Raw genomic sequence first — 18922 nt, 5'->3', positions numbered from 1 at the left:
TGAGACAAACACATTCACATGGGCAGCATTTCAATAAATAACTAACTTAGAAAAGTAGAATCATCGTAAGGCATTATAAGCACATCAATGAATATGGTCAGCAAAATGGCTGTCCATCAGATTAACATATGAAAACGTGCTACTCGGTGTCTATATGATAATCTAACCTCCAAAAAAAGTTATATAGATGATGATGACCTATCATCCTTTCTCACAAATCATATCTTATATTCCACCTGCCCTTCGCATCAGCATTCACAGTCCAGTTATTTTCTCTGAACTGCACGTATGGTACCTGCAGAGATCAAAGGGTAATAATAAGTAGAGCTAAATTAAAAAACCAGAAAATGATTATGTAATGACTATGTGGCTACAAAACGGTGAAAACTCTAATGGCTGAATTGCGGCGAGGAAAGCAGATATAACAAGAAGCAGCCAACAGCAAGCAATTACAATAGGCAATAGAGGTTAGATACAATATAAGTCTTCGAAGATACATGCAGAACTCCAGGAACCCAATTTAACACAACAATGAAGTCAGAAATTATTATTAAAAAGGGTTAGAACTTCCTGTCATAGGGGAATAAATCATGTATTGTACTAATGTTATCCGAATTTCCCAAACAAATCCTATGTTACTCAGACACAGTTACAGCATCCATGAACAACTCCTGATTCTAAACAACTTTTGCATGTCTTTTCACATTACAGTTACAAATACACATTTTACAGTTGCATGTTCGCTGATACTGGTCAAATTCTTTATCGCATGGCTTTCTCTTTACTTTCCCTTAATCTTTATAGTTTTTTTCTACATATTTGCGGAATAAGATAATTAAGAGTCAACTGTCAAGGAGAAAAGTCAAGTATCAGCCAGTTAAGCCATATATTTGTCAGAGTGCAGAAAGTCCTAAATGAGTACTTAGGGTAATTAAAAAGTTTAAAGTAACATGAATAAATCCCATTTATTACAGTCCAATCTTTCTATATATTTTATAAAGTAGAAATTAAATAACTTCTCCTTTGGTGTTAACCATTCCCATGTTGAAAATCAATTGTTCAAGAAGTGTTTAACAAGTGCCCATGGTACTCGTAGACAAACAGTTATAAAATAAAGTAAGCTACAGATGAGTTGATACTCCATCCATGGTTGAATTGCAAGGTCGGCACTTTCCACAATTAAATAAATCCATCCATCATCAGAGTTCGGTAAATTTCATAAAACAGTTTACCAGTGTCAATTTCAAAGGTTTGACCATTCGATCAACCAACTCAACAAGAAAGAATTGATAAGAAAAAGGTAACTCACCATAAATTAAAACCCTTTGTCAGAGAGATAAGCATGGATACCAGAGTTCCAGTGCTCTCATAAATAATGGCTGGGATTCATGCTCTTTTAAAGGATGACTAGGGAATTACTACCTCCACTTTTCTGAATTCTACCCAATTTCTGTTTTCGTTCGTTTTTCCTAATTCTACTCGCTTTTACTTTATTCCCTTTATGACAACATTTCATTCCTTTTTTATTTACCTTGTGAGATCTTACAACAACAACAACAAAACCTTAGTCCCAAAATGATTTGGGGTCGGCTAACATGAATCGTCGTAGGAGATTGTCGTTGTCACCAATCAAACCAGAAAGGAGCAGGAAGTAAAAAAGAAAAAACAAGGAAGAGAAAGTGGAATTAATGAAAGTAAGATAAGAGAAATATATATATATATATATATATATATATATATATATATATATATATATATATATATATAGGGTCCCCCTCCAATGAGAAGATCCTTGTAATGAGAAGAATGAGAAGGGATCTTGACCGTGCATATAAATCAATCTAACGACTCATATTTCGCGCGTGTGTTAACAACAATCAATTCACGTGATTTATCTAAAAGGGTATTTCTTCCTATTTTCTCTCTCCTATTCTCATCCCTGACAATTGAATTGGTAAAGTAAAACTCAAAAATGGCATCCAGCTCCTCTATTTCTCCTATCAAATTCTTCAATTTCTCCATACTAAATCCTGTTCATATTCATTTCTTAGGCATTCAACCAAACAAATCACTAAAATTAGAGCTACAATTTTTTTTGAAGAAGAATACGCAAGCAAAAATATACAGTGAGGACTTTTTGAAGTTAGGATTAGATCGACGGTTTTTTGGAGGTCCTGGTGGTATGGATTTTGTTGCTTTATTTTCCTACAAATTACAACCTATTTATTCTTTGGTAATTATTTCATTTTATTCATTTTCGTTAATTTTGATGTTGTAGCTAACTATTTTGTCTTATTTCAAAATTCCATATTTTTTCCCCTTCTTGTTGATTGATGGTGTTTTAAAATGAAAATGATTATTTTTCAAAAAACTGGGGTAAAGTTCGAAAAACAACAAAAATGGGTGCATCAATGTCATCGTCAATGGAACTGTTGTTTGCTCATTTGTGCAAATTTTTTTGTTCATTTACACAAATGAGCATTTTTTTTTCTAATTTATTCTAGATGAACAAATTTACTCTAAATGAGCAAATTTATTTTGCTCATTTACTCTAAATGAGCAAATTTGTTTTGCTCATTTACTCTAAATGAGCAAATTTGTTTTGCTCATTTAATTTTCGATTTCAAGGTCAGAGGATTTAATGCTTTTTTCACTGAAATTTAATCTTACTTTTTTATAAATTTAATTTGTTCTTCAAACAATTGATTTTCCTTCTTCTATTTTTACTCTAGTGATGGACAAATAAATATTAATCGATCCATGTTCTTCATCCCTCCTTCTCACTCTTGTAATTATTTTGCTCATTTATCAAAAATAAGCAAATTTATTTTGCTCATTTGTGGGCAATTGATATTTGAGAATTGAGATCATAGAGAAAATAAAATTGAGCAAAAATGGGATGAATTTTAACAGTGAAAGAGGAGAGAGAAAATGGACATGTAAGGAAAAAGTTGGGTGGGAACTGAAATCAAATTGGGCCTTTTAATTTCAAGTTCATCATCACTTTGCGATTTTACCTAAGGTTGGTTTTTGGTGTTTTATGTTGCAGTACTACCCGCTTAAATTCATGAGATTTTGTTTGCTTATTGTTTATTTATGGTGTTTTAGTATTTGATTAATTGGTTTTACAGGGAAGATATTTTCTCAATTCCTGGGTTTTGTTTTCACGCAAGACGACGATGACAGTAATTTGATTTATTTTACTTTTTAAATTACCTAAATTCCTGATTTGGTGCGTATGTTTCAGAAGCAAACACATTCTGTAATATCCTTAATGACACAGGTTTTTCCACGCGTTTAATTTCATTAGATCTAATGGTTAAAAATCCTTCTCATTCTTCTCATTATAAGGTGTCTTCTCATTTGAGTGTAAATATATATATATATATATATATATATATATATATATATATATATATATATATATATTTTATAGAAAAAAAAATATTGTAAGAGATAATAAAAAATAAGTAAAGTTTAAAATAAATGAATAAGTAAAATAAGTATATTTCAAAATAGCATGTAAAATTAAAAAAATTTAAGAATTTAAAAAAAATTTAAAAAATAAAAATAAATAAAAATAAAAATAAAAATAAAAAAATAGAAAGAAATAGAAAAATGGAAGCTGTATAAGTCAAATGAATCAATGTATATTCTCTCCCTCCACTCTGTCCTATCCAACGCCATATTTTCCTCAATCCCAAGAAATCTCATATCGTGCTCAATCACCTTTCTCCAAGTTTTCTTAGGTCTTCCCTTACCCCATGCAATTCTATCACTTTGCCACCCTCCTATCCTCCTAACCGAGGCATCACTTGATCTTCGGCTTATATGTCCAAACCATCTTAAACGATTTTCCATCATCTTAAACTCAATTGGTGCAACCCTTACTTTCTTCCTAATAATCTCATACCTTGTGAGATCTTAATAATATTAATTAAACCCATGTTAAATCCCAGAGAACATGAAATGGGCCCGTGCAACTCGATAAGGAGGAGAATTAGATCCACTTATAAGCCCAATGGAGGTTGCATACTAAAACCAATCGACAATAGTGGGGGTAACTTCTCAAGCTTATAAGCTAGGCTGAACGAAAACGGACACCAAAACAGGAAAACGCAATCTAAAAAATGACAGACACGTGGACATGGGAAATAATAATAAAATAATATAATATATATAAAAAAAATCACAATCATAATTAAAAACAATATTTTTTTTGCCATTAATACAAAGTATTTTATTTTACTTCCCAATTACAATCACCAAATATGTAAGTAACACAATTGATTAATTACACATACGAAGTTGCATATATCATATATTTACCTTTTATATTTAAAATACAAATATATGCTTACCAATTAAGACAACGTACGAAAGCAACAAGAAGATGGAGATGGGTTATAGATCGAGTGAAGTATATATTGACGGTTGCACCACAACAAGTCAACAACAGAGAGTGTGAGGGTTTGAGTCTTTGAGAATGAGTTTGTGGACTTACAAACACGCATTGGACCTTTGAAAAAATTGAAAAAAGAATTAAAAATTTGAAATTTTGTCTAATATTAAAATGTGTCCAACAAGTGTGTCCAACCGTTTATCCGGTCCGTGACCCCATGTCCAAATATTTCAAAAAAAAGTCGGACACTTGATCGGAGTATCGTATCCAATCCGTGTCCCGACACGGGATACGCAGGTCAGATGGGTGCTTCCTAGCTTATAAATTAGTATTTTCTCTTCTCTTTTCCAATGTGGGACAACTACCCCTCATTGGGAATGAACATCCAATAGAGGTCCCTTAACCAGTGAATTATGAAAGGCCCAACTGGGTTCAAATAATATATGGGCCAAGGCAACCTAATAAGGAGAAGGAGAGTTCAGTCCACTTATAAGCCAAAAAGAGGTTCTACACTAAAACCAATTGACAATAGTGGGGGTAACTCCTCAAGCTTATAAGTTGATATTTTCTCTCATCTTTCTCCAATGTATGACAACTCATATGTGGGTAACATTGGGTTCAACAACCGTTACTCTCTCTTCAGTAAATGAGTAGAGATTTGAAAGGAGGCAGTAGAAGATAGTCGAGATTATAAGAAATGAATAGATGACCAAATGAATCTCCCTGGAAAGTCGAGACGGATTAATGTCGCTCTTCACATTGTAAGACTAGGCCTCACGTAGTCCTCTCAAACATTTATCATGGAAACTAAGCCCCCCCCCCCCCCCCCCCCACCCACCCACCCCCACCCCCCACTGTCCCCACACACACAACACCCCACGCTCATTTTTTGTTACTTAAACTATTAATTCTATAGAGGTATGGCACGAAAATGAAGGAGACATAAAGGATGGAGAGGGAGAGAGGGGAAATCTGGAGAAAGTAACAGAGAAAGAGGCAAACGACAAACAACATATCAAATAGAGTATGTTTCACAAAATTGGAAATTTCGAAAATGGGATCCGTTGCCAGTATCTGAAAATTGAAAGAGTATCCTAATACTAATTTGGAATGTCCCAAAAGAAGTTCCTCTTTCCTTTTTAAGGTAATAAAGTCATATGTGTACTCAAATACATACCCTATGATTTGTTGTTTGTAGTAGTAGATGTTCTAATAGGGACACGTGTGTCACGAAAGAAAACTAGTCACATGGGCATCCTTAATATGTCATGAAAAAATTGAAAAGAAACTTGATGTGGGACCAGAGTAACTATTTGCAAAATGAATTAAAAAACAATATTAAAAAATCCTTGAAGTAGAAAGCCAAATGGAGTCTATAAACCTGATTCTCTTCTGGATGATATCAAAGACATTAGTTGCTCAATTGCCTTAGTTTTATTAAATACGGTATCAGATAGTAACTTACGTATCAAGCCAAAAATGATGTCACTGCCTAAAAAGGAGGAAGTTTTGTTGCTAATCTTTCTAAGATATCCCCCTCTGGAAGCTTGTTCCTAAATCACTTTTGGGAATGGTGACACTGAGTAAAGGATAAAGGGAGTATATGAGAATTCAGTTTCAAAGTAACATTCTTTTTCTCTCTATTTTCCCAATCATTTTAGTCTTCTTGCAGCTGAATTCCCACTCAATACTTCCACTACACTACCAAGCGGTAAGGAGAAGCTGGAAAAACTTCAGTAGATCCAATTCATACATTAACAATTATATTGTATCCTATATTTCCACAAGGACAACAAAAGAGACTTGTTGCAGAGTCTACTACATCAGGAGAGACAAGTAAAATTATCGTAACCTTCTTAACAACTCCTAACTTAAATGACGGACAAAGTTTACATGAAACAGCTCAGTTGATATCATTTAAATACATAGGGCCATGGGGGGAATCCAATAACGGGGTCCACAATTAAATACTACATCGCTTGAGCATAACAATAAGAGGCAGGCAGCCACCTCAAGTGCGCACATATATGAACACAAGCCATGGAGGCAAGAAAATTCCTGAACTCCTCTAGGACGCTCAAGAATGAACAATTTATTTCTTGAAATTTTGGATCGGCCTATTCCTCCAGAATTCTTATAAACTAGAGAGTGCACAAAATTAAATTGTCCTGTAAATGGTCCAAGGAAGTACAAATGCATTGATATCGCATCAACTCAAATACGATCATTAATCTTTAATATCAGCAATTAGGTTTCAAGCCTTCAACACAGCGAAAATCAGTGAAGAAAGGTTATACGAGTACTTTACTATAAGAAGGTCGAATATATTATGCTTTATTGAACCATTGTAATTACCACTGTTACCCGTATATCATTTACTAAATAACAGGACTGTGAGCAATAAATATATAAAATTAAATGTGAACAACTAACGAGTAACGAGTAACGACCTATTGTAAGTCATACTTCAAGTCAGGTTTTATGCAGTAAACATAACGAACTCTTTAATTTGGAGATGAGACCAATTATTCCTACCTTGTCATTGATCTCATACCCAACCTTGAACCTCATATCTTGTTCCTTTTGAAAATTGAAGATGCTCCAGGTGAATTCAGCGCCTCCCCTTGCCCGCTTCTACAGAAGAGATGGGAAGCAAATAAGCAACTAACATTAAAAAGATCATCAAGCTTTTCACCTAAATAAAATTAGCAAAATTTGATGCAGTATAAAGAAGCATTTATTATCCCCTAATAAATGTGAAGAGGGGGTGCCTCTGCAAAATCAATCATGATTTACATGGAAGTAATCTAATTTAATTACCAAAGTTAGTCCGTATCCCTCCCAACTTTGACAGCAATCTCTTTCTATGTTTTTCAAACATAATGAATTTTTCCTTTTCATTATATCCCCTAGCTCCACAAATGACGGATGTCACCAACTTGAACCACAAATGAGGATGCTCCAGAATGCATCAACATAGTAAGAATTTAAACAGAAATTATAAACCAAGCCTAACCTGCTTAAACTCTTTGTCAATCTCGCATCGCCCCTTGACGTTAAAGCTAATCGAGTCATTAGATGTCACAGGGAATGCCATTTTACCACGAACAATGTATCCAAGCTTCTCATGCTTATCAAATTGCACTCCCAAGCCAAAACTGGAAGCCAGCTGTGGTTGCTGTCAATTAAAATAGTCAACATGTAAACAAAGAGGAAGGATAACAAGAAGTTATCCCGGTTCAGATTGTCAAATAATCAAATAATATTTGCTAAATCAAACACTTCACACAATTATATAAAGGGCACCATAATTTTTTCACTGAACATAGATTGATTTGTTTGAGCATAGAGCGGCTTAGATCGCAAAGAGGAAGAAGAAAATGAAACTTATAAACTGGGATCACTAAAAACAACATAGTAAGTATCGCAAAGAGGAAGAAGAAAATGAAACTTATAAACTGGGATCACTAAAAACAACATAGCTTACTATGATAAGCACATACATTATAGAAGCGCCTCAACATTGCACAGAAATAGTTTGGTGACCCGTATCTTGTATCTAACTCTCCATGAACCTGAAATAAAGAAAAAAAAAACCATTGAACATCATAATATGAAAACAACAAAATACAACATAAACTAGAGATTGAGGGATCGAATGCATATAGCCCAAAGAGCCTCAGACTAGGGAACAACTCAAGAACAAAATTTTCCCACGAATCATGAAAAAAGTACAACCGATACTTCAAAACCTAGGTAAGAAGCAGTAAACACATAGGAAACATTATCCAATGCACAATGCAGTTCACCCCCACAAAACGGACATGCTTCATCTTGAGAATGTAAATGAATAAGTGGGTTATCTTCAAACATTCAGATAACCTTCAATGAAATCAACCAAACCCAATTCAATTCTGCTGGAAAGGCGGGGTATTATCCTGTAAAAACCAGTAATTTCTCTCTTTACCCGAGGAACTCTAAGCCTCAAGTGGCTTGTTTCCATATAGATACAAGTGACTCGTATTAGTATCGAACTCTAGTATGGTATTGGTATACCAATACATTGCTAAGAAGTAACAATCCAAGTTATTTGCGCTATTGGTACTGCCATATTATGTATTGGTACTAAAAATGGTTGTATTTGAGTCACTTGCCACTTGATGTTTAGCATTCCTCCTCTTCACCCCAGTTAACCCACCTCCTATTCTTCTGTTAAGCCATTCATAACTGGGAGGTCTGCAATTTCTGAATACTAACATGATAATTGATAAAATTCCCCTCACCAACAAATTATTTAGAACAACTTTTCCTACTAGAATCATAAGTCTGCGAAATTTCCAGTCAAAACCTCATAATCCAATTTTCTTTTTCAAAAAAACCCAACAAAAATGCAGGAAAATCCAACCATTATCTACCAAATTAAGAGCACTAAAACCTAATTCAATACTAATACATTTACAGAAGAAATGGAAGCTAACAATTAACTGTAACATGCACGTATAAAGTGTATGAACATTAAACCACATAAATCTGTAGAAAATAAAAATTGAAAAGTGGTTGGGGAAACGAAGGAAAACCTGCAAGAAAGTGTCGGGGTCAATGAGGAGCCTTTGCTTGGCATGCATTCTGAGAGATTTGGAATCACCGCCATATCGTAGTGATGTCTCCATGGTTGCTGACGTCACTCGTCGTACTTCGCTCACAACAATAGTGAAGAAGGTAAGGTGAAGAGGAGAGAGAAACGGATATGAGGGTTTTTCTTTTTGTTTTTTTTGGGAGGGTTTTTTAAGGGAAGGTCTTGTGCGTACAAGGTTTATAATAAATTTATCGGATTTTTCATGAAATATCCATGAATTTTGACGAAATTCACCAAATGCCCATCGACTTTCAAAAATTCATAAAATACCTCTATTTTAAAACTTAATGTACAAAATACCCCTATTTCAAAACTTAATACACCAAATATCCATAATGACGTCATCAACCCTATAATCAACCAATTAACGTCTAATTAGCCCACCTAATCCCTAATTAACACCCTTAATCAACCCACCCATTACCAAATCTAAATAACCCATTCATTAACCCACTAACCCACCCATCTATTTTCCTTTTCTCTATCACCTTCGTTCTTCCCTGCTCCTTCTTCCCTGTTGCCATGAAAGTCACTTCTCCTCCCTCCTTCCTCCCCTCTCTCTCTTTTGCGTGTCTTTCTCTCCGCTTCATCGACCCACCACAAATCATTGTCGCCACCACTACACCGCCTAAAACTCACCCTGACAACGCCCACCTCCACTCAACCGATTTCTTCTTGGGAAAAAAAAACTCCATCGACGTCGCCGGGTACGGTGGTGAAGACGACGACTTCAACTTCGGCGTTGACTTTGTTTGCTCACTTTCTTTGAAGTTCTTCGTCCTTTAATTTTCTCTGAATCTCTTTGAAATTCTTCGAATTTCTCTTCAAAATTCTTCGAATTTCTCTTTGAATTTCGGTTTCAATTCAGGCATTCTTGATTTTTCCAATTGAAATTAATTTGATTTTTCAATTTTCTCTTCAAAATATATTTGCCCCTCTTTCTCTCTCCATTGAAGCCAAGAACACAAAAACGTTGTTTAGGGGTTTCATCTTCAATTTTGTGATGTGTTATGACTATTATATGTGTGTTTTAATTTTGCAATTTATCAGTTGGGTTGTGCTTGATTTTGCGTTTCCTTAGAGTTTTAATTCATTCAATTGATTTTGGGGTTTACGACCAATTCCTTCCGAATAGTCGAATTTCAGGGTGAAATTGTGTTGCCACTTCGCAGAATCTGGTAGGTGTAAGACGATTTCCTCCACCTTGTTGTATCGAAGCCCTCCATGGCACTACTACAAAAATGGGCAAAGAGACCCTTAGCAAAAGACCCGTTGGTCAATATAACGGCTCTCTTTGATTTAGGAGATCTAATATGATAGATAACGGGTCTCTTATGAGTCAAAAGACCCATTTCAAGTTAGAGGGAAAAAGACAAGAGACCCGTTATCTTAATTAAAGGGTCTCTAGTGTATAAAAAAGGCCACTTTTTTTCCGTTAAAATAAAATAAAAAATACGAGAGACCCTTCATTTAACTAAAGGGGTCTCTTATATATCACAGGACCCACCTTCCGGCTCCCTCTCATACAAAATAAAGAAAAAAAGATACCGAAAGATCCGTCGTTTTACACAACGGGTCTCTACTTTCATTTGTCATTTGTCCCCCAAAACGGCCAAACCTTCTTCTCTCGATTCAATCTAGGTTTCAGGGCAATGAAACCATTGGCGAACTCATGGACAAACTCACCACCACCGGCGAATTGTACTACCATCGGACAACCACGCTACCATTGGCGACCTCACCATTGTTCCTAACGAACTACAGATTTAGGGTTTTTTTTTCTCAGCACTCTCTTCTTCTCTTTAATTTTTGTTTTGAATTTCTGAATATCTTGTGGGTTTATTCGATTTTTGATTTCAATTTTTGATTTCTGCTACAAGTTAGGGCTTTTTTCTTCTGAAATTTTCTACTTCATTTTCAACTACGAATTTAGGTTTCCCCCTCTGAATTTCTGAAATTTCAGTTGCTGCAATTTTGTGTTAATGTTCATGTAATTGCAGTTTTTGGTTACGTTTTCCAGTTTCACGGGAAAGTATGAATTTGACCTTGTCATGTTTGCACACTTGTTCTATACGGGGACATTTTTTCCCCCAAGGTTGTTGTAAATGGTAATCGGTTAAAATGGAAGTAGATTAGCAATATGTTTCTGGGGAATATGTTATTTGTTGTACAGACTGCAGAAGGCTTGATCTGTTCCTCTTCTCCTTTCCCCACCCTCCCCAATAAGATGAAAAAAAGAGTCGAATGAGAAAGAGTATTGGCTTTGGATAGACTGAATAAGTTGCTGGTGTGCTTGTCCTCCTTTTATTTTCTCTTTTTTTTACAATATTGAGCTTTGACTTTCATTTGTCTTCTTTGAGATGATGTGATAGTCTTTTGTTGTGGCAATGGCCAAAAATATGTGCTCATTGTTGAGATGCAATTCCTTGTCCATTTTTATCTAATTGGTTAAAATGTGTTGTATGATTTTTGTTTAGTTGTTTGGTACCGTGTTTTTCTGTTGGAATGTGTCGGGAAGACATTTTGGCATTGCTAAGTTCAAACACTGTCAGATATGGGTGGTGATGTTACTTCATTTTTATCTGCAGGTGAATCAGCAGCTGAGCGTGATTTATTTTGCTCGTCAGTCAAATCCTTTGGCTCCTCAACTCTCTCAGAGATATTGTTCTCTTTCTATTTTTTTCCGTCATCTTGGGACCTAATACCAGACACAACGTCGGCTTCAGAATTAGTGCCACCAGAACAACGGCTAGATGAGTTCAATTCGGAAGCGGTCTCAGAACCGTCCCCACCATATTCAGAAAGTTGTCCAACATTATCAAGTTTTTCATCAGTATTCTGAAAATTATTTGAACTTTTTGTCAATCCTTTATCATCGTGAATTTTATGATATTTAACTGTCTTATCATCTTATGTGCTTCGTGTTTCTTTTTGACATATAAGCAGTTTGGGACTTCTGCAGTTTGGGACATTCGTGGTCTACAACATCACACTCTATTTATCTTCTATTGCTGTATTTTGGGTCATGAAACAGTTTAATTCTGTAAAAAAGAAGTTAGTTTAATTCATTCACTATTGATGATATCCTTGTGTCTAATTGCAGAATGGAGGATGGGGATTTCCCTAGCACTAGCTTACTAGTCCAAGTATTTGCGCTTGCAAGGGGTGACAAATTCTTGCCCTTGGAAGTTTTGCCCTCCACCAGGATACCAAAGGAAGACGAAGGCGGACAACACTGCCTTGCTAAAAAAGGTTAATACCAATGCTCTTTCAATTGGCTGTGATCCATTATGTATGTTCATGTGACGCAAATCATAATGATAGACTATGTGCTGCTATGGAACTTGTTGCTTGGTACTTATTCCACATTGGTTTCTGTTTGTGGGGTTGGGGGAGAGAATAGTGTAGCACAAATGCCACTTGAAGGATTCATACTCTGTTCATTTTCGCAGGATAGGGAACATAGATTTATTATACTATTACAAAGGTCTCCTAAAATGAAATGATTCTTGATTTATTACTCATTTAGGACTTAGTTAAGAAATTGGAATCACCGTACACCTCTCAATTCTGCATCTTCCGTGATCATGACCATGATTAGATATAGATGCTAATTCTCTAAGTTTTCTTATGACTTTGCTATAAAACCTGTGGCCGTGACACATATAACATTTTACCGATTTTCTCTTGCATAGTACCTATTGTTATGACATCTTCTGTTTCCCATTTGGGATCTTGATAGATTCTGACCTTGACACCTGAGTTGTTATAGAGAATGCCGGTTTTTGTCCCTGTTTCTCATTGTTTTTCCCTCCGTGGATTATTGTCTTAAAAGTAGAGGATAATGCTTGAATGCAGTTGTGGTTTAATTAAATAGTGGCAGTGGAGTTATGAGTCCTGGTCACTTATTTGTTTATATGTTACCAGGTTATCTTATTTTTGCAATGTAGAGGTTGAACTTTGACTAATTAGTTGTATGAAAGTGTACTCCAATCACGAATTGTAAAAGAGTAAATATCTCAATAGAATCATCTTTAGGAATCTAAGTTGCAAATGATGACTGGTTGAAAATGGCAATCCATATACAATTTGTGATTTCTCTATAAACAATCCGCCTTTCATTGCAAAGGTTCCATATTAGTTGAATATTTACTGGGATCATATGGTAGAGTAATAAAAGCGTGTCCTTATAGTTTGTATTTACATAAGGTTCCCAACTTCTTTTGAACTTGGAGATCGAATTTTTGGTACTTTTATTTTGGATCTTCGACATGTAAGCCAAAATTAGGTTTTGAACTCGTGTCAAGAAATATTTTTGATATATATTCTAAATTTCATGCCAAGTATTTCCAGACTTGATATGCTATTCATTAGGGAACTTAAACTGGACTAAATATTCAATGTGCTTGAGCATAAAAACTCTTCACTTGTCAATTTGTCTTGCATCAGGTACAAAACCTTTTTTCCCTATTTGATCCACTTAAACCACCATTTTAGTATTAATAAATTTACCTCCCTTTACAAGTTGCTAGTGTGTGCATAGTTTTTGAAAGGGTCCTCATGAATTGATTGTATTACCTAATGTAGTGCTTAGATCTCAAATTTGCACGATGAGCAAAGGTTTAACGAGCCAACTCGTGTGTAAGTTCTTAAATGTGTTTTAAACAGTAAACTTCCCTACAATGCAATCCTTATCCTATGTTTTAGTTTAGGTTTAGTCCATATTGGTTTATATTACAAAAGCTGTGAAACATGTGCTGGCTGACTTATCATTTGTCATAAGACGTCCTAGAAGAAGAAATAGACAGTCTTGCCCCGAGGAGTCAACTCTAAATTTTTATTGCAATCCTTATCCTATGAAAACAAGAAAAAGACTCAAAATCATCCCTCAACCGATTATTATCATCATGGACTAACATAAGTGGTGATAGTCCCTCAGACCTGCTCTTCAAACTCCTGACTACATTTGATGCATCACATTCCACCATGATGTTGTTCAAGCTCAACCCTTTAGCAATCATCAGGCCGTACCGTACAGCAGCAGCAGCTTCTGCTAGCTCAACCTCCCATCTTGCACTTATCTTACGGACAACAGCAGCTACCACTCGTCTAAAGCCACAACCTTTTTTGTCATAGCAGCAACAGATTCATATTAGCTGGAGGTTATTCTTGTTGTTGGTTGATTGTGTTGCTTGCCTTATGTCATAGGATCTTATTAATAGGTTGATTCTGGATTATTGTTTTTCTTTCGTAGATGCTCCTGTTTTTCTGTTTAGAGTAAGATGTTGGACATGAGTTGTCCTTGATGGTGTAGATGCTCTTGTTTTCTTTTTTTTAGGATAATATAAGATTCTTTATGTGGTCTTAGGAGCATAAACAGATTCAGGTTTATGGTTTGATAATTTGATGATTTGATGATTTGAAAGGACAATAAGGAATCAAAGTAAGGCCCTTTATAATCTGGTGTGGGACGATAAGCAGATCAGTGTTAGTTGGTCGGGTGCTTGGAAATTGTGAAATGCAACTGTGGTAGACTTGAAGATGTTGAAATTGTGCTATCCCCCAGGCCTATCACAGTTGCACATAGTATGCTTCGTTCTGAGCTGCATGACTGCATGTGTACAGTGACTGCATGACTTCTTGTATCTATCTTTGTAGCTTCACAGTTTCATACAATATTCTAGGCATCGACTCCGAAACTTGATTTGATTGGCTGCAAGTATAGATGATATTGCAAATGTCATTTCTGATAGAAGGCAAATCTCATAAGTGCAAAATGCTTTCCTATAATGAACTATGCATTTGCTAGAACTATGCGTTTACTAAAATACTAATTATGTTACTTATTTACAGTTTCTCACGAAACCTATTTACAGAAAATGTTTGATGAGGTTAGAGACATGTGGTTCGAGTATTTTCTCAAGCAAGAATCAAATGAAGAAAACAAAGATGACGGTATGGAAATAACTCAATGAGTTTTGATTGGCAAATCGGTGTGAATATATGATTAGATTTTAGAACGTACTTTTTATTTTACGTTTTTGGAAATTACAATTAATGTAAAGTTGCGTTTTGTACATTATTTTTGGTAAATATATTTTTTGGTAATATGGACTATTATGGAATGTTTATTGAGTTATTATAAAATATTACAGCAGCAGGTGGTTTGATACAATCGGTGAATGAAAAAAGTACAGGTTATTAGCATGTAAAGATTACAGCAGGTTTAGCATGTAAAAATTACAATTGTTAAATTATAAAAAAAATATTACAGCAGCAGGTTTACTGAATTAATGTTTAAAAAAAAAAAAAAAACATACATGAAAAGAGACCCGTTATTCGTAAAAAGGGCTCTCTAGGCATAATACTAAAAAGTTCAAAGAGACCCCATATCTTACATATGGGGTCTGAGCTTATTAGAAACGAAATTAATAAAAAAAATCAAAGAGACCCCATATCTTATATATGGGGTCTGAGCTTATTAATAAATAAATTAATAAAAGAATCAAAGAGACCCCATATCTTACATATGGGGTCTGAATATTTTTAATAATCAGGCTACGTAAGAGACCCCTTTTCTTACATGAAGGGTCTCCAACTTTTAACAAACAGACCCCATTTCTAAGAGGGGGTCTCTTTTAAAAAGAGACCCCCCTATCTAGAGACCCCCTCAGAGGAGGTCTCTTATGCCTTTTTGGACGGGTCTCTTTGCCCATTTTTGATTTTTCAATTTTCTCTTCAAAATATATTTGCCCCTCTTTCTCTCTCCATTGAAGCCAAGAACACAAAAACGTTGTTTAGGGGTTTCATCTTCAATTTTGTGATGTGTTATGACTATTATATGTGTGTTTTAATTTTGCAATTTATCAGTTGGGTTGTGCTTGATTTTGCGTTTCCTTAGAGTTTTAATTCATTCAATTGATTTTGGGGTTTACGACCAATTCCTTCCGAATAGTCGAATTTCAGGGTGAAATTGTGTTGCCACTTCGCAGAATCTGGTAGGTGTAAGACGATTTCCTCCACCTTGTTGTATCGAAGCCCTCCATGGTGTCAGTAAGGGTGGAGGAGGATGTGGTCACTGCCTTGTCGCCTGATTCCGAATTCTGGGTTAAGAGTTTTCTAAGTGGTTGGTGGTGTGGGGGTTTATTGGCAGAGGAAGGGAAGGGAAGAAGGAAGGGGATGAGAGAGAAGAAAAGTAATTAAGGAGAAAATGGGTTAATGGGTGGGTTAAGTGGATTAATTAGGATTGGTGACGTCATAGGGTTATTTGGTACATTAACTATTGAAATAGGGGTATTTTTTGAATTTCTGAAAGTCGAGGGGCATTTGGTGAATTTCGCCAAAATTCGGGGGTATTTTATGAAAAATCCGTAAATTTATTGTACACCAAGATAACTTTTACCTATTTTTCTATAATTTTAATCTAATTTTGATTAACTTTTATATTAGTAAAAAAAAGTTGATAGATAAATATTTTAAAGGGTTAAATGATTATTATTAATTTTGAAGAAATAAGTTTTACTAAAATGAAAAAAATTATCACTAAAAAATAGATAACTTTTACCTATATAAGCTTAACTTTTAAGCATTTTGAGTTAACTTTTACTCCGGTGTACAATAAATATTGTACACGCCTTTTAAATAAGAATTTGTGGGTTTTTTATGAAACGATTCGGAGTAATGTACTTCCTGTGATTCAAATAGAAGAAATTGCCAATTACTACCTACCTTTTTTGTGAGTTTGTGAATTAATACCTACATCTTTAAAAGTTGTTAATTACTACCTATATCTTTAACATTTGATGCAAATTACTACCTAGTTGTCATTTAATCTATTTTCTAACCAATTAGTCAACTAATAACAATATAATCAACCTAGTTGTTTTTTTCGGGAGGGTTTATTATGAAACGATTCGGAGTATTGTATTTCATGTGATTCAAAATAGTTGTAACGCTTTGGAAGTACTACATCCGTTTCGAAATAATAGGGACACTTTGATTTTTGACACTATTCATAAATTTCAATTTGACTATCATTTGTGGTTTATGGGTAAGGAAAAATATAGTCGTATAGGGTCTTGTTTGATTCGTCTCGATACGTCCTTTCGGAATATCAACTTTTTATAATTTTTACTAATACAAAGTTAGAGATATTAATGTCCAACATTTACATTGGCAAGCGTGAAAGGACAAAGTGTCCCTATTATTTCGAAACGGATGGAGTATTTGGTTAGGAGATGTTTGAGGGAAAGCTTTTTGTGGTGAATTAGAGGGTTGACCTTTATAAAAGCTAATTGAGAGTGTTTGGTCAGGAGAGGATTGAAAGAGAATTTTGTGATGAAAAAGCTAATTTTGAAAAAGCTCAATATAGAAACTTTTTGTAATGTGATGTTTGAGAAAGTGGGTGAAAATGACTATTTTGTCCTACTATTGCCTATAATTACAACCACTATCAACCTTGGTACCCTACATATTTTTCTCCTAAAAACATTACTCACACTTTATTTTTCATTTCACCTTATTTACTAGATTCGTTTTTTGTTGTAACTAGTTGTGGAATCCCCCCAAGAAATTGAAATCAATTAGCAAAAAAATCCCCTAAATATGTTGAATAATTAGATCAGATTAGATGATTCATAAAATGTTAAGCAAATGTGTGATTGTTGTTACTAATACGTTGCAAATGTAAAGACTAATATTTCAATTCTTTCGTAAAAATCTAATTCGGGATAACAAGAGTATACAAATTATTTTAAAAATCGAAACACATGAAAATCTCATAAAGAAAGTAATTAAAAAAATCACTGAGAATGAGGCACCTTAATATTGTGCGTCATATCATACATTGAGAGTATAACAATAAGGATCTTACAAGTTCCAACAAGTCGTTTCTAAAACAACAATCATATTTTCATCCAAAGCAAATTACAACAAAAGGGCTTTGTAACGTACCATGAGTTATTACACGTACAATATTAGTAGTGTTCCTATTACAAAAGTTTAAAGGGATATTTGAAAGGAACACCACATTACATGCTTAATCCTATCAAAAGCCTCTGGCTAATGAATCCTTTCCTACCCTTTTATACTGCATGCAACAACAGAAAATCATTTCTTTTAGAAAAAAATTTAGGGGTCATTAACATGTAAGGTGCAAAAACTATATTATCTTACAAGTTCCTAACATAGGCTAAGCAAAAAGGAGTATGAATTTGTCAACAATCGAGTCGCTAGCCAGAAAACTAATTGTCTTTGAAGTTCCCAAGATAGGTATTGTAAAATGCAAACTAATTTCCAAGTGCCTAAGATAAGATAAGCTAAGCAAAAGGGAGGATGAGTGTCGTCCTCTTCATTCTCTTGTGTTAAAGTATGATCCTGCTTTTGTTGTACGCCCGACCATAACAAGCTTATCACGAAGTTTCACCATTTCTCCTTGTAATGATACAGAGAATAACATTTTGCATGTAGTTAGCATTTTTCCAATATTTTACATTCATAAGAATGAAAACAAGAGATGTGAAAAGACGAATGAGTAAACAAAACCAACCAGAAAAAAAATAATAATTCAGAAAGGGTTCAAAACAACTTAGTATAATCAACAAACACAAGTGACATGACACGAGTTGCATTAAACTTGAACACAAACACATTTATAAGATTGACCGCATATTAACAACATCGTCATGGTCATCAATACACGTTCAATGCATTGGAGCCAATTTGACAAACCAGCACATAGTAAATGTTGTGAAACTATGATTGCTCTCACAACTACAGACAAATTTTACCACCACTATCATAAGAACATGCATCATTGCATAAACAGACATTACAATCCCCTTCCCCCTCAAAAATCAGCTCTATAATATTAGCATCAACCACCT

General features: G+C 34.7%; 1 protein-coding gene and 1 long non-coding RNA gene across 2 annotated transcripts; one reads left to right on the top strand and one right to left on the bottom strand.

Moving 5' to 3' along the window:
* Positions 1-9186, bottom strand: LOC110805161 (outer envelope pore protein 21B, chloroplastic). Its single transcript, XM_022010767.2, has 5 exons — positions 8980-9186; positions 7906-7977; positions 7419-7580; positions 6938-7036; positions 1-295 (listed from the first exon to the last, which is right to left on the bottom strand). The coding sequence occupies exons 1-5, from the start codon at positions 9070-9072 to the stop codon at positions 212-214; spliced, it is 510 nt and encodes a 169-aa protein (XP_021866459.1). The 5' UTR covers positions 9073-9186; the 3' UTR covers positions 1-211.
* Positions 1784-15415, top strand: LOC130461099 (uncharacterized). Its single transcript, XR_008921423.1, has 3 exons — positions 1784-3022; positions 11627-12290; positions 14892-15415. It is a non-coding gene; the product is annotated as an uncharacterized lncRNA (long non-coding RNA).
* The last annotated feature ends 3507 nt before the right edge of the window (positions 15416-18922 follow it).

Source organism: Spinacia oleracea, chromosome 5, assembly GCF_020520425.1.
Source record: "Spinacia oleracea cultivar Varoflay chromosome 5, BTI_SOV_V1, whole genome shotgun sequence".
NCBI classification, from domain to species: domain Eukaryota; kingdom Viridiplantae; phylum Streptophyta; class Magnoliopsida; order Caryophyllales; family Amaranthaceae; genus Spinacia; species Spinacia oleracea.
The sequence above is the reverse complement of the archived record's forward strand: the minus strand, read 5'-3'. Positions and strand labels throughout refer to the sequence as shown.

Excerpts from the sequence above, each read along its gene's own strand:
- LOC110805161 (XM_022010767.2), bottom strand. The coding sequence starts at position 9,072 with ATGGAGACATCACTACGATATGGCGGTGATTCCAAATCTCTCAGAATG. Across the intron at positions 7,978-8,979 it reads ACCCCGACACTTTCTTGCAG|GTTCATGGAGAGTTAGATAC; the intron begins GTTTTCCTTCGT and ends TCTTTATTTCAG. Across the intron at positions 7,581-7,905 it reads TGTTGAGGCGCTTCTATAAT|CAACCACAGCTGGCTTCCAG; the intron begins GTATGTGCTTAT and ends TTTAATTGACAG.